This window comes from Eurosta solidaginis, chromosome 4, assembly GCF_040869045.1.
Source record: "Eurosta solidaginis isolate ZX-2024a chromosome 4, ASM4086904v1, whole genome shotgun sequence".
NCBI lineage: Eukaryota > Metazoa > Arthropoda > Insecta > Diptera > Tephritidae > Eurosta > Eurosta solidaginis.
The window spans coordinates 245,104,567-245,123,423 of NC_090322.1; the positions used below are offsets into that span (position 1 = coordinate 245,104,567).

The window sequence follows — 18,857 nt, forward strand, 5'->3', positions numbered from 1 at the left end:
ATTGGACACCACCCAATATTTGCTCAGCTCGTTTAGATGATGGTTTTGCGTTTGTTGTTGCAATTGTAATTGTTGCAATTGTTGTGTATCATTAATATGTTGCTGTGGTGAATGGCGCTGTGTTTGTTGATATGTCACTCTAGGAGTGGTACGTCTGGCGTCTTGGCATATGACGGTGCCGGGGTCACTGGATATGGTTGGTGCTATTGCAGTTGGTGTGGATGGAAATGACACCGCTAAGCCAACACCACTATTGCTAAGTTGAGGAACCGTGTATATTACGTGGCAATCGTTGGGAATATTCCAACATTCCCGCGCTCCTCGCATACGCGGAGAAGGCAACGCCGATGCCTTCCAATTACTATTTATTAGTATTCACGATGTTCGGGAATTTAGCACGTCCTGAGAGTAGGTTAAAACGGTCTCAACGTGGCCACCGGCTAGCTTACTTCGTTTTTAATTGAATTCACTCATTTCGGAGACAATTTTCGGGTTAAAACGTTAAAATGTAAACTTCCCGTATGTAGCTCCTTAGCCTTTCAAAATTTGGCTATGTATATAAGCACGGCTTTGAGGAATTCCGAAAATACGATGAACATATGTAGAGGAGTGTTTTACGATTGCTATAAACCGCCCAAATTTTGATGGTGAACTATCTGTATTTGAGAACGCGCTCGTCAGTTCCACCAACTATATGTGGATGCACTTAAGTATCCTGTAATTTTTCACTTGACCACTTTTTGGTCACGAGGGTTGTGTGCTCTACCGCTTCAGACCGCCAGCAAAAAGAAAAAAGGCAGTTTTTTCTTCCTCGGAAACTCGTGGTGGTTTTTTCTTCCTTCTTTTTTTCTTTTTTTTCCGTCTTCTAGTGATGGCCGGTCTGTCTGTTCCCTTCTTTTTCGATATTTTTCATCGCAACCCTTTCCACATCGCTAGGTGTGTTCCCGTGAACACGCTCCCAAGTGGGTCGTAGCCGTAGACCGTAGCAGCAGACCGTAACAATTTATACAACTTGTTAAATCTAGATTCCAGGAATTTGAAGAGTAAAAACACTTTTTTTCAAACAACCCATTTAGCCTTGAGTAAATTTTTGGTTAGAAGTGCCTAATTAAAACTTCAATGCCCTTAATGATGAAAAATACAAAATATTTATACAGCTTTTTAAATCTAGATTCCAGGAATTTGAAGAAAAACACTTTTTTTTCAAACAACCCATTTAGTCTTGAGTAAATTTTTCGTTAGAAGTGCGTAATTAAAACTTCAATGCCCTTAATGATAAAAAATACAAAATATTTATACAGCATTTTAAATCTCGATTCCAGGAATTTGAAGAAAAAACACTTTTTCATTCAACCCATTTAGCCTTGAGTAAATTTTTCGTTAGAAGTGCCTAATTAAAACTTCAATGCCCTTAATGATAAAAAATACAAAATATTTATACAGCTTTTTAAATCTAGATTCCAAGAATTTGAAGAGTAAATACACTTTTTTTCAAACAACCCATATGTTTCGATGTCATCGTAAGACTTAAGACGAACTGAAACCTGCCATGGCGCACTCGTGATAGCGACAGGAGTACCCCCAATAGCTTTTGGATCTATTTCAGTCAGAAAATGTGGCCGATTTGGATGTTTGTGATGGGTTTCATTTTGTATATTGGCTGTGGGAAGAAATAAAAAGTGAAAAGAACATCTCTGACACGTATAAAGCCAAGGAAACTCTTATAAAAGGTATAGAAAATACTTCGACTAACAGACTATGACCGTTTTGGAATCATGGTATGCCAATCGATATACAAGTGCCTCGATAGGAATAAAGATCTGGATTATTAATAGACTATAGAAGTTTACTCAGGTATCGACATAGTTCAAATAATATTAAAGACCCAACGGCTTCATTGGTAAAGCTATATATACTCATCTAAAAGGCTTTTTCCCACAAAGTAATCCTGTTGACCGCGGCTGGAAGCAGAAGGGCATCACTGTGTTGTAAAAATTAATCAAAGGAGTTGGCGCACCTCAGTGTTTCAAGCTGGCTTCAGTAACCGCAGGCAGCTAGTTAGGTGATGCATGTTAATAGATGGGCGTGTACCAAGGCTAAAATGAATAGACGCTGTCCTGCGTGCAAGGAAAGCCGAAACTTCGATTGAAGACACAGTGCAAATCAAGACCACCAAGGGAGGGTTCCTGTCGCCCCTACTTTGGAGCCTGACGCGGGACGAGCACCTGCAAATTTTGTCAGAAATGGAATCCTATGCCGGGGTGCGCGAAAGTCATCGTAATTTTTGCAAGGTACAGATTTCAAAGCTTTCTGTGTGATATCCAGAAGGCATTAAGATAGACGATGCGCCGGAGGACAACAAAACACCAATCCTAGCAAAACAGCCATCACTCCCTTCTCAAAAGGAAGATCTCTCCGAGCAATCTTAATGGATGGAACATCGTTGTAGAGAGTGACTAAAGGAAAGTATTTCGGGGTTCATTTTTGAACTCACGTTACTATGGAAATATGTAGGCAACGTAACATGGACTTACAAAATGAGAGTCATCATAGTGTATGGAGCTGTTACCTGAGTATCTCGCGCAATTTAGTTATAGTGCAGAAGTCGATTTAAACTCCAACACCTGGCCTTCGTTTGCATGACAGCAATGCTCATGTGCCCCACTGCAGGGATAGTAGTGTTGCTCAAGCAGACCCCGCTACCCATGATAGTAGAACAGACAGCACGGCGCACTCTAGCGAACATAGCTGAAGAATGGCGCGGCAGAGTCAAAGTAGTTCAGTCCCGCAACATGGATAGACTGACAGTGCAACGCCCACTCATCCAAGGGGGGACATTGCCAATATATTAATGTTTGAAAAGAGGTTTAAAATAGAGTTGGGAGATAAGGCTTCAAGGGACACCTCTAACATTGAGGGTTTCCACAGAAATTATACCCTTGTATGGCACGCAGATGGCTCGAAAATACCTAAAGGCACTAGAGCAGGAACATTCGGATTAAGAAAAATAATGTCCATACCATTGGATGGCTCCCGAAAAAATTTCAGGCGGAAGTATTCGCAATAAGTCTGTGTGCACAGATAAATCTGCAACGTTGAAACTCAAATCCGAGCATCGCGATACTTAACGATAGTCAGGCGGCTCTCAGGGCAATATCCTTGACTGAGAAAAAATCTGCAAGCCCAACAGGACCTAAACCCCTTATAGCAATAGGGATTCACATAATAAAGGATGAGCTCAGGGGGAGAGGCATATTTAAAGAACCAACACTGGAACCTAACCATATGGCTGCGAATGCCAACGATATTTCTAGGGGATACAACACAAAGCTATACAGTGCTTCTATAAACCTCTTCTAAATTAAATTGAGAATGCTAACAAGGAAACTTACAGGTCACTGCAGACACCAAAGTCACATACACAAGCTAAGTATCTATGCCAGCAGCCGACAGCTATACTCGGTTCTGAGAGAAGAAGGCGCAATAGACCTAATAATTGCAGAAGTCGTTGCGTAGTCCTGCTGAAGTGATAGTTTTTAGTCGTATATCGATCCGTGTCTTCCTTACTAAGAGCCGACTGGTGCGAGAGCGTGATCTGACATCTATCATCACTTTTTTATGTGGCTGTGTAACTAACACTTTCAATTTTTTTTAAGATTTAGTTATGTTCGCTTAGGCCCACTTGAAGAAATTTTAAACCCAAGTTAAATAAATAAAGTTACTTTACTTAAAAACTTACTTAAAAGACTACGCGATTTACCTCCGAAGGGATTAAGACCGATCAATCTTCCAATTTGTTTCGTGGTCGTTTTAAATTGTTCCTACAAATTGTCAGGATGTTTTGGGAGCTATGCGCATATGCCCCACAACAGCGCTTGAGGCTATCCTCAAATGGGTTCACACGTAACTTTTAAAAATCTTTTGTGGCTCCTTGCTGCTCACGCCCAAGGGCGTCCCGTAGTCTACGCCTAAGCGTATCCCCACTACCTTCCAGCAGCTTCGCTGCTCAGCAAGCCACAACAAGTACCCGCTGCTGCTCGCGCCCCACGGCGCCAACAACTCAAACAGCTGATACCACTCATAACTACTACCTTCGTAGTAGAGCTGGTAGCAATGCTGAGCATCAGCCCCTGCCCCCGTCTTCTTCTCCCCCCCTCTTTTCTGGCAGCAATCGTGCAGGTCAGGGAAACAGACTCTTAGTCCCTGCCTCCGTTTGCACCGTCTGCCAGCACAGAATATATAGGTTTGCGACATCCGCTCAATGCAGCTCCTGCCTTGGGTGGTGCCACTTTCCTAGATGTTCTGGTCTCCGCGACGGCAACCCCCCGACGGGTTTCATCGCGCCATGTTGCCAGGTCGCAAACCCAAATCATCCGGGTACCCCAATGCTTGCCCAAGGGCGCCCAGTCCCAAGGCCACAACAGCAATTGCGTCCTGGCCTTCCACAACCTAGGCGTAGTCACCCCTCACTTACCCCTAGAGTGGCAGCGTCACCCCTCATGCACTTCAGAATTCTGCAGTTCAACTGTAATGGACTAACTGGGAAGATTACGGAGATAGTCGATTTCATGAAGCGGCACAACATCCGCATTGCTGCGATTCAAGAGACTAAACTCACGGCAAGATCTGCATTGCAGACCTGCTCTGGTTATAATGTCCACAGGAAAGACCGCGAGAGCGGAAATGGAGGCGGCCTCGCGTTTATTATACACCACTCTGTGCAATATCATATATTTGATCCTGGCATCGACCGCAGTGACAATGTCTTAGAACGTCAAGGCCTATCTGTCCGGTCAGGCGATGCAAATCTAGAAATCATCAACATCTACATCCCTCCTGTCACCTGTTGCCCCAGTGGATACCGCCCTAATATCGAGGCCTTACTTACTGGCAACAATCGCATTATCTTAGGCGATTTCAATGCCCATCACGACCTATGGCATTCAAACTTGCGGGCGGACAGTAGGGGTGAGATGTTGGCGGATCAAATAGACGAAACGACCTTCTGCACAATAAACGGAGACGCCCCCACACGTATGGTAGGAAGCTGTCATAGCTCGCCAGATGTCTCAATCGTAAGCGCAGAACTCGTAAACTGCGTCAACTGGCAGCCGATGGTAACATTGGCATCCGACCACCTGCCCATACTTATTTCGTTCGAGCGTACCGCCGACTTCATCGTCACCGAAAAACGCACTTTCATAAACTTCAAAAAAGGAAAGTGGGAAGAATATAAATCTGCAACAGACAGCAGCTTTGCTGCCCTCCCTATCCCGACTGATGTCCGCCAAGGGGAGCGTGCCTTCCGTAAGGTCATTGAATCCGCCTCGGCACATTTCATTCCCGCCGGGAGAATTCCCGAAATCCGGCCCACTTTCCGGCGGAGGCCGCAAGCTTAGCGAGGGAACGCGACCTTATAAGACAGCTTGATCCAGGCGACCCCCAAATAAGGGATATAAACCAACGCATCAGACTGCTTGTGGACGAACACAAGCGGGCGAAATGGGAAGAGCACCTAAGAGGTTGTAACCTCTCTACCGGTGTAGGTAAACTTTGGTCCACCGTAAAGTCCCTATCGAATCCGACTAAGCACAAAGACAAAGTTTCCATCGCCTTTGGCGATAAGGTGCTGTCGGATGCGAAAAAATGCGCGAGCGCTTTCTGCCGACAATATATAATGCATCCTACGGTCGACAAAGATAGACGGAGAGCCAATAGACACGCACATAAACACAAACTCAGCGCGTCACCAATTACCATCACCGCTAGAGAGGTTGAGGACGCCATTGGTCGCGCTAAACCATCCAAAGCAGTGGGCCCAGACGGCATAGCCATGCCGATGCTTAAAAACCTAGGGAAAGAGGGTTTCAAATATTTAGCGCATGTCTTCAACCTGTCTCTTTCCACCTTTGTCATACCCGAGAAATGGAAAATGGCCAAGGTGGTCCCGCTACTAAAGCCTGGGAAACCAGCTAACGTAGGTGAGTCTTATCGTCCGATATCTCTCCTATCGCCAGTGGCAAAGACGCTTGAAGCCATTTTGCTCCCTTATTTCCAAGCACATTTGCAGCTAGCCCCTCATCAGCATGGCTTCAGAAAACTCCATAGCACTACCTCCGCGCTAAATGTCATTAGCACCCAGATAAATTGCGGTTTGAATCAATATCCCCACCATAGAACAGTACTCGTAGCGTTAGACCTATCAAAAGCTTTTGATACGGTCAACCATGGCTCGTTACTGCAGGACCTGGAAGGGTCCACCCTTCCCCCATGTCCTAAAAGGTGGACCGCAAATTATCTGGGTGGTCGGCAGGCATCGGTGCAATTCAGAAACGAAACATCAAAACAAAGGAGAATTAAACAAGGGGTGCCACAGGGTGGTGTCCTATCCCCGCTTTTGTTTAATTTCTACATATCTAAGCTACCTTCACCACCGGAAGGAGTCACAATCGTTTCCTACGCCGATGACTGCACAATAATGGCCACAGGCCCAGGCCCAAAGATCGATGAGCTATGCAATAAAATAAACGGCTATCTCCCTGATCTCTCCAGTTTTTTCGCCTCGCGAAACCTGGCATTGTCACCGACTAAATCTTCCGCGACCTTATTTACAACATGGACGCCCCAAATGTCGACCATATTGAACATCCACGTCGATGGCACTACGCTACCGACTGTCCTACACCCCAAAATCTTGGGTGTGACGTTTGATCAGGATCTACATTTTGGTGCGCACGCAACCGCAATTGTTCCAAGAATTCAGAGCCGTAATAAAATCCTCAAATCCCTTGCTGGCAGTACCTGGGGAAAAGATAAAGAAACGCTCTTGACCACATACAAAGCAATTAGCCAGCCGATTACGTGCTACGCGTCACCCATATGGTCGCCAAGCCTAAAAACCACCCACTGGAAGAAACTACAGGCCTGCCAAAATACTGCTCTCAGAATCGCCACGGGCTGTCTTCTTATGTCCCCAGAACACCATCTGCATAATGAGGCGAGAATACTCCCCATCAGGGAGAGAAATGAGATGCTGACCAAACAGTTTCTGTTGAATACCCAGAAACCTGGGCATCCCAGCAGACATCTGATTGACGAACCAGCACCGCCTAGGGGCCTAAGGAGTCATCTCCATAAGCATTTTGAGGAAATACGGCACCTGAGAACCCAGCCGTACGAAGCGGAAAAACACAAGCAGGTCCTTGGTGAACTCCATAGACAGGCGTCGGACCTTTATGTCGGGAATTGCCCGGTGAATCCAGTACTTGAAGAAAAATATCCAGAACTCGCAGAAGAGGAACGCATACTCCCCAGGGAAACGCGTGTCACTCTTGCTCAACTTCGTTCTGGATACTGTAACAGGTTAAACTCTTACCTATCCAGAATCAACCCCGACATACAAAATGTATGCCCTGCTTGCAATGTGTCCCCACATGACACCAACCATCTCTTTAATTGTAATGTGGAACCAACGCCTCTAACACCCCTCTCCTTATGGTCCACCCCTGTTGAAACGGCAAGTTTCCTTGGACTCCCGTTAGAGGATATTGATGACAATTTGTGATCGGTCGCGGCTATTAGGTGGGGCGAGCATTGCTACAACAACAACAACAACAACAGGCTATCCTCAATCTAACCCCGCTACACATAGCGATGGAGCAAAGGAGGACTTGGGCAAAAGAAAAGTTATATCATCCCGAAACATGGAGGAACTGAGAGAGAGGATCCCAATTTCTCAACTCCCGAGAGATTATATACCTAGGCACGTAGTATTTGAGAATAGTGACAAACTGGAATTAAGATGCAAGATTACATGGAATGAAACGAAACTAACGAGCATCCAACGTCTACATAAGATCGTATGGTAGGTTTGACCGATCACAAATTGTCATCAATATTCTCTAACGGGAGTCCAAGGAAACTTGCTGTTTCAACAGGCGTGGACAATAATGAAGGGGATGTTAGAGACGTTGGTTCCACATTACAATGGAAGAGATGGTTGGTGTCATGTGGGGACACGTTACAAGCAGGACATATATTTTGTCGGAGTTGATTCTGGATAAGTAAAAGTTTAACCTGTTACAGTATCCAGATCGAAATTGCGCTAGAGTGACTCGCGTTTCCCTAGGGAGTGTGCGTTCCTCTTCTGCAAGTTTAGGGTATTGTTCTTTGAGTACAGGATTCACCGGGCAATTCCTGGCATAGAGGTCCGACCCCTGTTTGTGGAGTTCACTGGGGACCTGCTTGTGTTTTTTGGCTTCATACGACTGTGTTCTCAGGTGCCGTATTTCCTCATAATGCTTACGGGGATGACTCCTTAAGCCCCTGGGCAGTGTTGGCTCATCAGTCAGATGTCTGTTTGCATGCCCAGGTTTCTGGGGACATAAGAAGAAAACCCATGGCGGTTCTGAGGGCAGTATTTTGGCAGGCCTATAGCTTCTTCCAGTAAGTAGTCTTTAGGCTTGGCGTCCATATCGGGGACGCGTAGCACGCAAACGGCTGCCCAATTGCTTTGTAAGTGGTAATGAGCGTTTCTTTATCTTTTCCCCAAGTACTGCCAGCAAGAGATTTGAGGATTTTATTACGGCTCTAGATTTTCGGTACAATTGCGGCTGCATTCTCACCAAAACGTAGATCCTGATCAAACGTCCCACCCAAGATTTTGGAGTGTAAGACAGTCGGTAGAGTAGTTCCATTGACGTGGATGTTCAGAATGATCGACATTTGGGACGTCCATGTTTTAAATATGGTCGCCGATGATTTAGGTTTAGAATTTAGGTGAAAAAACTGGAGAGATCAGGGAGGTAGCCGTTTATTTTGTTGCAAAGCTCATCGATCTGTGGGCCTGGGCCTGTGGCTATTATTGTTCAGTCATCGGCGTAGGAAACGATAGTAACTCCTTCTGGTGGCGAAGGTAGCTTAGATATGTAGAAATTAAACAAAAGAGGGGATAGGACACCACTCTGTAGCACCCCTTGTTTAATTCTTCTTGGTTTTGATATTGTGTTTCAATCGCCATGCTCAGTAACAGTCAAGCCGTACTCAAGGCAATGTTGGCGTTCGAAATAAAGGCAGCACTGGTCTTTAAGATCATGGAGAAACAGGTGGAAAGTCTGGTTAGAGAGGCAGCGACTGCACGACCCATCGGTCCTGAACCAAGCGAGTGCTCGGCTTCATCAAGGAAGTCGGCTTGAATGAGGTGCTGTGAAGGAGATAAGGGCACAATAGACCAATGGTAGCAGTGCAATCCTCAATAAAATATATATCTATGTGTGTACATGTTTTATGGCTACTCCGAAAGACAGCTGGAATGCAGATTCATTTTCACGGAGAAGCTTTTCATAGCCGATATACACTCGGAGTTTTTGCCGAACGGCTGCTAAGAGGCGTTCCTCGGACACAACTTTTTAAATTTTGATGCAGCTTTGTCTTCGAATTGAACTCAAGACTTTGGGTGTGGTAAGCGGAGCACGCTACCACCACACCACGGCGGTCGCCTTATGCCGAAAAATTCGAAATTCAATTACCCAACTGCTGTGTGGCTACCATGGCGTGGTATTTAGGTAGGTAGGTATATATGAATTCTACATCATATACATACATATACGCAAGTACAAAAAACTCTTGACGCCAAAGAGTTTAGTCATAACCGGCCATATGATTTACATACTACAACAACAAAAAATGCTTTAGCTCATAATTTAGCATTTTCACACCACCCACCTCAACAATTAGATACAAAAAACGTTTACATATATTTAATTTTCATATCACTCACTTGCTTGATTTAAAGCAGCATTTTTTTAAATATAACAAGATATAATTAATATGACTTTTAAACACATTTGATAACAGCAGCCGCCGAACGAAAGAGTCTGAATGCGATTAAAATCTCTTATAAGTCACACGCACCAATTGAATGCCAAGGCGCAACTGATGTCATCCTTGAAAGAATGTACATATGAAGTAGCAGGAATACGTAGTAATACATGCATGGATACAAACATTAGACCGGGTCGATGGTTGATTGGGAGAACGCTATATCTCAGAAATTATTTCAAAATGCCTGAGACGACTTTCTTTTATACAAATACAAAGATTTTCAGCGCTTTTGAATAATATCTACATCTTCTTATATATATAAAATTCATGTGTCACATTGTTTGTCCGCGATGGACTCCTAAACTACTAAATCGATTTTGAATTTGTTTTGCACCCCGCGTGTAGTTTGATCTATCTTGAAATATAGGATAGGTTATATCTCAGTTTATAGTCGCAATATTGTTTTATTGCAAATTTTTTTATACGGGCCCCGGGCCCGGTTTTTCTGAGGGGAGCCGCGATTTAGAGGTACTATGACATTTTTTTAAATCAGGAGAGTCTTTAGTTGTTCCATGTTCAATTTGTAAGCCGAATTTCAAAAGCAAGGAAAATCTGCATTTCGTTTTAATATTATAGTGAAGTGTGAAAAATAAAAATCTATATATATAAAAAGAAAGGCTAAAATGTTAGGCTTGGTTGCGATCGACGTACAGGGTCTCCAGATTTAGACCGAAACGTGAACCCGGGTACCCCTAGCATGTGTTTATAGTATATGGATATCAAATGAAAGCTGTTGATGAGTGCTTACAGAGTAATATATTATAACGCTGGGTGACTAGGGTCTCGAGATATAGGCCAAAACGTGGGGCCGTGAATGCCTAGACAGTGTTTATACAATATGAATATCAAATGAAAGCTGTTGATGAGTGCTTTAGTACATAATATATTATAACGCTGGGTGACTAGGGTCTCGAGATATAGGCCAAAACGTGGACCCGGATACCCCTAGAATGTGTGGGTAAATTGGATATCAAATGAAATCTGTTGTTGAGAGCTCTAAAGTAATTTTCATTGTGAAATTCGACTTAGTCGCATCAACCTGGTAAAACTGATAAATATGATTGCGAAGCCGAAATAAAGACATGAATTAATAATACCCACAAACCTATTTACATACGTCCTGTTCGATTTGCCTGAAATTTGGTATATAAATTTGCCTATATTAGTATTTACGATCCTTTCTTCCGGGAAGTAGACCAGGACTAGGACCGGGACCGAGACTCGGAGTGGGACTGGGACTGGAACAAAATACATACCACCGTCTGGGACAGACAATAAGGGATGAAGAAGAATGAGAAGAACTTGAGAGAAGAGAAAAGAGAGGAGACTGAGAAAGAGATAGAATGAGACGAAGATGGAGCTATATGAAGCGAAAAAGACGGAGAGAGGGGTGAATAAAGGGATTGGGAAAAAGTGAAGGGGGAGGGCAGACTTAGACGGAAAAAGCTTATTAAAATATATGGAGATAGGCCAAATTTAAGGCAGAACAACGTCTGCCGGGTCTGCTAGTATATACATATAAAATTCAAATTATGTATGTATGTAGGTTAGATCGGGTTGCGTCCTAGACGGATCGACCGATCACAACCAAATTTGCACAACCCACTTGAAACCTTCCAGGTATGGTCATAGGCTAAAAATTATTCCGATAAAGAAAAGGGGCGTGGCACCTGCCATACGAATGGAATCTTTGATACTGCATAACTCTGAAGGTATTCATGCTAGAACATTGAAATTCTGTAAGGAGTTATATGAGGTCAATCCTTAACACCCCCAAGAAAATGTAGGGTGAGGGAGAAGGTGGAGTGGCACCTCCCATACAAATAGAATAATGAAAATTGGTAAGGAGCTATATGACGTTAAGTCCTAACAGCACCTGTAATATATCGAATTGACAAAAAAAAAACAAGACAAATGGACTTTCGGAACTATGGCTGCATTAAAAACTTAGGATTTCACCATGTAAAGTTTGATTGCAGAGTTGGGTTTGGCTGTTATTCCTTTAATATTCTTTTATGTTATCTTTAGGGTTGCTATTTTTAGATACGCCTAGAGGAACCGGAAAAAACATTTCTGTTTAATTTGTTATTAATTGATGTAAGAGCAAAAAGAGAAATCACTATGGCAGTTCCTTTATCAGATACCGTGGATACCCTTTGTGTGGTGGACGTACAACTCCGCATTTAAATGACCACTGTCTGCAAACAGCTGATACACCGATGTGCACCATAAGCAAACGGTCAGCCCAAAGTGAGGGTGTGCGATGTTTGCACCATGACTCATAAACAGTCGCTGCAAGTTTTAGACCAAGCCCTTAAGAATTCAAGGTGCAATGACCATCCCAAAGGTGGTGCTTTCCTGTTATTTGCTGGAACAGCCGCAGTTGAAGTAAATGCGCGCTTTTTCGTCTACTTATTTTTTGTGGAATATGTTTGTAATTTTTTGCGTTTTCGTCATTTTTAAGAAATTTTCACGATTTTTAAGTTAAAGCACCATTAATCGATCACATTAAAGATGTTATTGATATGGGTATGGTTACGACTATGGCGTTGGGGTTAAGGAAGTTTAATTGGCCTTTATGGGTGAAGGGCGAACTTTTTTTTGGGTACGGTCAAAGGCAGACGTTTACACATATGCGCATACATATATAAAAGAGTATTTGCAGATACAAACATATAATTATATAACTTAATTTGGTACAAAAATTTCTAACCGGCATCTATAAGTAAACTTTAAACCATATGATATTATTGACATTCAGATAAATTGCTTGACGCTAGCAAATGTTGATACACCAACAACACTGGTCTACAAAAGACCTGGTTTTTGAAATACAATATTATCTGGACTGCTGATTGGTATATTATCCTATCTTGGATGGCGTGTCGATAAAGCCCTATGTCAGCATCCTTTGAAAAACACATCTTAATTTGTTAGGACGCATTTTTTCAGAATGAAGTTGAAAAACGCCGTCTCAGAATTTGTTTTAAAAAGGATAAACTCAGTTCAATACATTTTTATCTGAGATAGAGCATCTATGGTACAAATTCTGATATAGGGTCTTTTTTAATCAAATTCTAAGGTAAAGCCTTCTGTAATCAAATTCTGGGATAGATCATTTTTGAATTGGCAGATAGGATGTCGATGTAGTAAGAACAAAATTTTTAGGAAAATACGCCAATTGCTTTAAGAGCAGTTAAGTACTAAGAATGTATGTATGTATGTATGTATGTTACTACAGCCGGGGTTTTCAGCTGTCACTTAGTTGGATTACAACAAATTTTGCTGCTTATCACATCTAAAGCGGCCAAAGTCGCAGGGTTAAGATCTACTTAATTTTAACTGGAGTTTAAACTGGCGCTGAAAAACCAGACCTAAATGTCGAAAGCTTGAACTTGACTTTAATCTAATTTTTTGGAAGTTCTGCTAACTTCTGTAACGTGCAAGTCTTGTATTATCTATAATAAAAAATTGAGAAATTACGGGAAATGTGTTCTACCAAAAACGTTTACATAAAACTTATTAAATATTTTTATTACAATTTTTTTCAAATGTTTAATACGTAACAACCATAAACAGTATATCCTAATTCCAAGTACTTGACAATGAGTTGTACACGCATACTCGCACAATAAAGTGGAAATATTAACTAACAATTTACATAGCCCAGAACAAATGAATTATTATACATTTACAATTCAAGCAATTTACCCACTTTTTTTAACAAATCGCAATTACTGGAGCAGCTAGGGACAAACACATTTTTAGGTGAAATGTTTGACAAAAAAGTATGAACAAAATTGTAGGTTATTAAAAACGATAATTATGTATGTATACCTAAAGAATCTCCGAGTTTAATCAACTGTTTCATCATAAATTTAGCTTTCAAAACAAATCTCTTTTAAGATAGCAAATACAAATAAATAACAACCACTCGTTGGAATTTTACAGAACCAAAGAAAGGAAGGATATAAGATTCTGCTAACAATTGAATATATCTTCCTAATTACAAAATATTGCCTAACTATAACTTTTCCAAAAATATTTAAGCATGCTGATCAATGTACTATCTGCATTAGCGCACTAGCTTGTACAATTAATGTCAGCACTACCATTGCGATTTCAACTCTTTATCAAAAGCGTCCAATTGACTAAGTACTGAATCTACATATAAACTTATATCATCGCTGCGTTGCTGCATTTTGCATATATTTAAAGCTGGTGTACTGCATTTCTTGCCTACATTTTGCATGGCAGCAACACTTGTTAGACTATTATCATCTGCCAATGGCAGCACTGACTCAGTCGCCTCATCCACTGTGTAAACTAAATTTTCGCTAGGATTTTCAATTACCATCAATTCATTTGAATTATTGTCAGACGTTGCACATTCACGTTGGTGTTGACGTGTATTCGGTCGCACTGCAAGGCGAGGTGATAGTTTTTTACTGTTTAGAAAAACAAAATAGAGAAAATTTGGTTAGGTTTACGCTAAAAGCTCTAACAAGGGTTTAACATACCTTGCTGAAGTGTTTACTAACTGGATACCTTTTGCCTCTTTCGTGTGTTTTCTTGGCTCTTTTTGAACTCTATAATTATCAATATCCATTGCGTTTTCCTTCACAAAAGCAGCTTTCTGCGCTACCTTTACATTTGCTAGTGCTTCTATCACATCTTCGCTATCTTGCGGTTGCTGCTCATTATCGCTCAATGATTTACTTTGACTTTCATATATCAATTTCGGCATACGTGTCTGCTCAGCATGAACGTCTAATCCATTCGGAATTTTACTCCTTTCTTCATCCGTTTTGTGTTCATATTTTGGTATTATAGTACCGCCTTTCGACTCCTTCGTGTACTTTATTTGGTCTCTTTGAACATTACTATTATCAATATCCATTGCATTTTCATTAACGACAGCAGCTTCCTCCGCTACCGTTGCATTTGGCAGCGCTCCTATCACCTCTTCGTTATCCTGCGGTTGCTCATTATCGCTTAACGATTGACTTTGACTTTCATATATCAATTTCGGCCTGCGTGTTTGAAGAGTACGTGTCAATCTCGCTTTATGTGCTTGCAGTGCTTTGCGCTTTCTATAAAAAATTGAATCCATTTTTTAGTTAAATTGGTATAAGGAAAATAAAATGATTTGACAGAGCTTCTAGGTACCACTCGGGCTCATATACCGCCAAAGACTGGCACTCCGACAAAATCGAAAGAATTGAACTTTTAAAATTATCGTCATGCCTACGGTGTCAACCACCGGCAATCTTAGTAGTCATCACTGTAAGACACTCAAAATTTTTAACCGTTCTGCCGCAACACTGCGAAAAGGAAAAATCCATTATAGATTATATCCAAAGTAATCGTATTTCTCATTTGGAAGTGCGCGCATAAGCTGAGTTGTACTAATTACAAAGGAAAGGGATAAGGGCAGAACTTTTGTTCTAAAGACAGAAATTATTTTACATTTTCTGGTACCAGTCTGACTGCATATGGTATGATTATTTTACACCTAAAATCTTAACGGACGGAAATATTGTAGGGGTTAGCCACATTCTTGGCAGACATACTCTCAAAACCAACTATAATTATGGACTTGTTGAGTAATTTTCTTAGATGAGGGGTTAGAAAGAGAAGCATACATATACTCCAAATCAATATCTAACTAAATAATTACCTATTCCGCGGGCTATCTAGTACATTTTGGTGCGTACTTGGTGAACGCGTTTCCATTTCCTCTTTTTTAACACCAATACTGAAACTACTATTGCTAGATGTTGGCGGCTCTACATCCCCTATTGAATCTACTACAGCATCAGCATTTTCTGCGCGCCATCGTCTTACAATTTTTTGTAAACTTTTCACTTGCATATTCGTTGCAGCATATTGTTCACGATATTTCTCCACACTAAATGCTTTTGTTGCTAGAGTAGCTAAAAAGAAGTGAATTGGATTTTTATTTGGTTAACCTAAATGTATTTGTAAACATTTGGACAACCTACATCTACGAAGACTACCATACTCCGTTCTATATTGCCTGATTTCATCCTCTTTGCGTCGCAACACATCCAACAGCTCTTCGATTTGTGCTGGCAAAACCTCAACTAAACTGGCTATTTGATTAATTGGCAATTGTATAGCTAATGAATTATCTTGCTTTTTCAAATGCCATTCAAAATTAAATGGACAACCTTTGACGCGATATTTTAATTTCAAAACACGTTCCAGTGAGCCTGGTTGGTTAGGAGCAGTGTCTGCAACTTCCCAGTTAGCAGTTTCCGGTTCAGCATTTTGTAAAGTTTCATAGGCGGTGCTTGCATTATATTTGATGCGTTTATTTAACAGCTGCAAAGGGATACAATTTGTGCTAAGAGTGCAATAAATGAAGGAAATAGCATATTTCGTACCTGCAAGGTACGTGTCACCTCCTCTTGAGTTTTCACAGCCGTCCAATTTTCATCACCTTCATAAAGGTTATACTCTAATGCACAGCCTTTTACTAAACAATCGTATAAATATATTTTATCACCAACATTTAATTCCTTTAACATTTTAATTAAAAATGAATTAGAGCAAATATATTTTTACAAAACAAACAAATAACACAAAACAACAAGCTTGTCAAATTTGTGAAATAGGAGCTGTCCGATATGTCTTATCGTAATTTATCGATAACTCTTATTGTCAACGGCCTCTAATCAGAATTGCCCGCGGTTTAGTTGGTGTTATCGAAGAAATGTGCCGTCGCCGGAACCGGATTAGTAAACGTGAAATTTGAATAAAATTTGGCTAACGTTAATTTTAGCTTAATTTAGTAGGTATTATTACAAGAAATAAAAGTTATATTTAGTGTTCATAGTGTATGGTGTGAAAAGTAGAGTGAGTGGAGAAAAGTGCTAAGTGCAGTGTTAATATTAATAAAAGCAAATCCTTAAAATGCAAAAAGCCGACGTTCGGTAAAATAAAAAATGTAGATATGTGTGATGATGTAGCAACCCAAAGCCATTAGAATAATGCAGTTTTTTAAATTTCCAATTGTGGTAACCTAAACTTAGCTCAATTTGCTTTGCTGGGCAGCTCAAAGTTCATATTCAACCTCAATGGTAAGTAATAACTTTGCTCTTAATTAGATGTGAAGCTTTTTCATTGGATATTTCTGGTCAAATGGCGATATTTCATGTATAGTTATGTAAGTTTCCATATATGTATGTACATATGTATATATCACGATTGAACATAAGATTGCATTTGGAAATGTTATTATTGTTTTTGTTGTAACCGCGTGGGCGCATTACGGATGTGCGCAGTCTTTTTCTGGGTATGCATCAGGTACGCTTCGGCACTAGCACGACTGCCGTTGGATTGCAATTCAAGTTGTTATTGTGTTTGTTTTAGCGGGGAGAAGTTAAAGCGTTGAAAATTATTGTTCAAGTTTCAGCAGTTGATTGCTGTTGTGGCAGTCTTGAACGGGTGTGAAAAATTAATTACTAATTAATGCTGCGTAAATCGCTATATATAGCATAAAAAAATAAATAAATGTAAGGCGCGATAACCTCCGAAGAGATATTAGGCCGAGCTTCTCTTCCAATTTGCATCGTGCTCCTTTTTAATTTTTCCTACAAATTGGCGGGACGGGACCTACTCGTTTTATGCCGAACGGCATCTGCAAGGCAGATCAGTTTTCACTGAGGGCTTTTCATGGCAGAAATACACTCGTAGTGCTTGCGAAAACTGCCGAGGTGCGACCCCGCTTAGAAACATTTTTCTTCTAATTGAAAAATCTTGTCTCTAAAATTTTGATGTTGCTTTGCCCGGGGCGTGAACCCAGGATCTTCGGTATGGTAGGCGGAATTGTGTTTGTGCGCGATCCGATATCTATATATACTAAATTTTCCAGAAAATATCAATTTACACTGCTGTTGTAATAAAGACTTTCGCAGCAAGGAGAAATTTTGTTCAACTGGATCCACTTGATATCATGTTTTGGTTGTTGTAACCACAAACACGATCTCCCAAGAGCGCAGCATGTGTTACCCGTCCACCCTATTCTTTTTTTCCGTTTTAGGAATTGAATGTTCCAATTCCAATAAATGGCAAGAGGACTTTTAAATTGCCTCTTATATCGCCAGGTTAACAAACGTATAAGGGTAATATACTTGCAACATTTAGACGTGCATAGGCATCTAACATATGTCGCAAAGTAAAAACCCGTAGCACAAATTTTCTCCTTGTAATTGCTAAATATATGGCTTGTTGCCATGTGCTTTTTCAAAATTTGCAATTCATCATGAATTATATTTTTACGTATGTATGTATCATAAAATTTTTTTTTTTTCTATTTTCCAATCTCCAATATCACTTTATGGTTGTATGATTCGAATCCAGTAATTTGTATAATCCGGTGAGTTTTAATATAATATGTACAGATGCTCTAGTCCATTCAATTGTGGTAATTATTTTTCTTTTATTTCATTTTTGTAAAAGTATTTTCGTCTTTTCAGGTGTTATATTTTATATTTCTTCTGGTTATATGTACATGACATGCAAATATGTGATCTCTCAACTAGTCCACCATTTGGTAATTTCAGTCTTTATTTTTAAATTGTTTTGTTTTAATAAGAAAATTTTTGTCGTAAAATGTTTTATATTATAACACGTTTATGTGGATTGATTATATGTACATTACTGTACATTTATGTTAGGTTTTTTTTTTTTTTTTCGTTTTCGTTACAGTTATATGTTCCGTTTGTCCTCGGTGACATTATATATTTCCAAATCGGTATGTATGTACATAGCGAGATAGATTTATGTATATATAAATTTGCATTGTTTTAAATTTATTATTTTAACATAATAATACTGATTAAATTTATTATATTGGATAATTGCCCGCTAGCCATTGTCAGTGTTTGACAATGAAAAGCGTATAAAACGAAGGTTTTATACATATATGTTTGCACTTCACATGTGGT

General features: G+C 40.5%; 2 protein-coding genes across 2 annotated transcripts in view; both read right to left on the bottom strand.

Moving 5' to 3' along the window:
• Positions 1-13,230, bottom strand: part of LOC137248816 (trypsin eta-like) — a 193,944-nt gene extending 180,714 nt beyond the window's left edge. Inside the window, exon 1 of the mRNA XM_067779714.1 lies at positions 9,779-13,230. The gene's annotated coding sequence lies outside the window, so the exon portion shown is untranslated. The remainder of the gene's footprint in view (positions 1-9,778) is intronic.
• A 237-nt stretch (positions 13,231-13,467) lies between these two features.
• On the bottom strand, positions 13,468-16,529 carry LOC137251199 (uncharacterized). Its single transcript, XM_067785377.1, has 5 exons — positions 16,293-16,529; positions 15,888-16,230; positions 15,563-15,818; positions 14,403-14,975; positions 13,468-14,330 (listed from the first exon to the last, which is right to left on the bottom strand). The coding sequence occupies exons 1-5, from the start codon at positions 16,434-16,436 to the stop codon at positions 13,991-13,993; spliced, it is 1,656 nt and encodes a 551-aa protein (XP_067641478.1). The 5' UTR covers positions 16,437-16,529; the 3' UTR covers positions 13,468-13,990.
• Between the last annotated feature and the right edge of the window lie 2,328 nt (positions 16,530-18,857).

Coding starts and splice junctions, on each gene's coding strand:
- LOC137251199 (XM_067785377.1), bottom strand. CDS start 16,436: ATGTTAAAGGAATTAAATGTTGGTGATAAAATATATTTATACGATTGT. Junction 16,231..16,292: donor AGGTGACACGTACCTTGCAG/GTACGAAATATG, acceptor ATCCCTTTGCAG/CTGTTAAATAAACGCATCAA. Junction 14,331..14,402: donor TTAGTAAACACTTCAGCAAG/GTATGTTAAACC, acceptor TTTTCTAAACAG/TAAAAAACTATCACCTCGCC.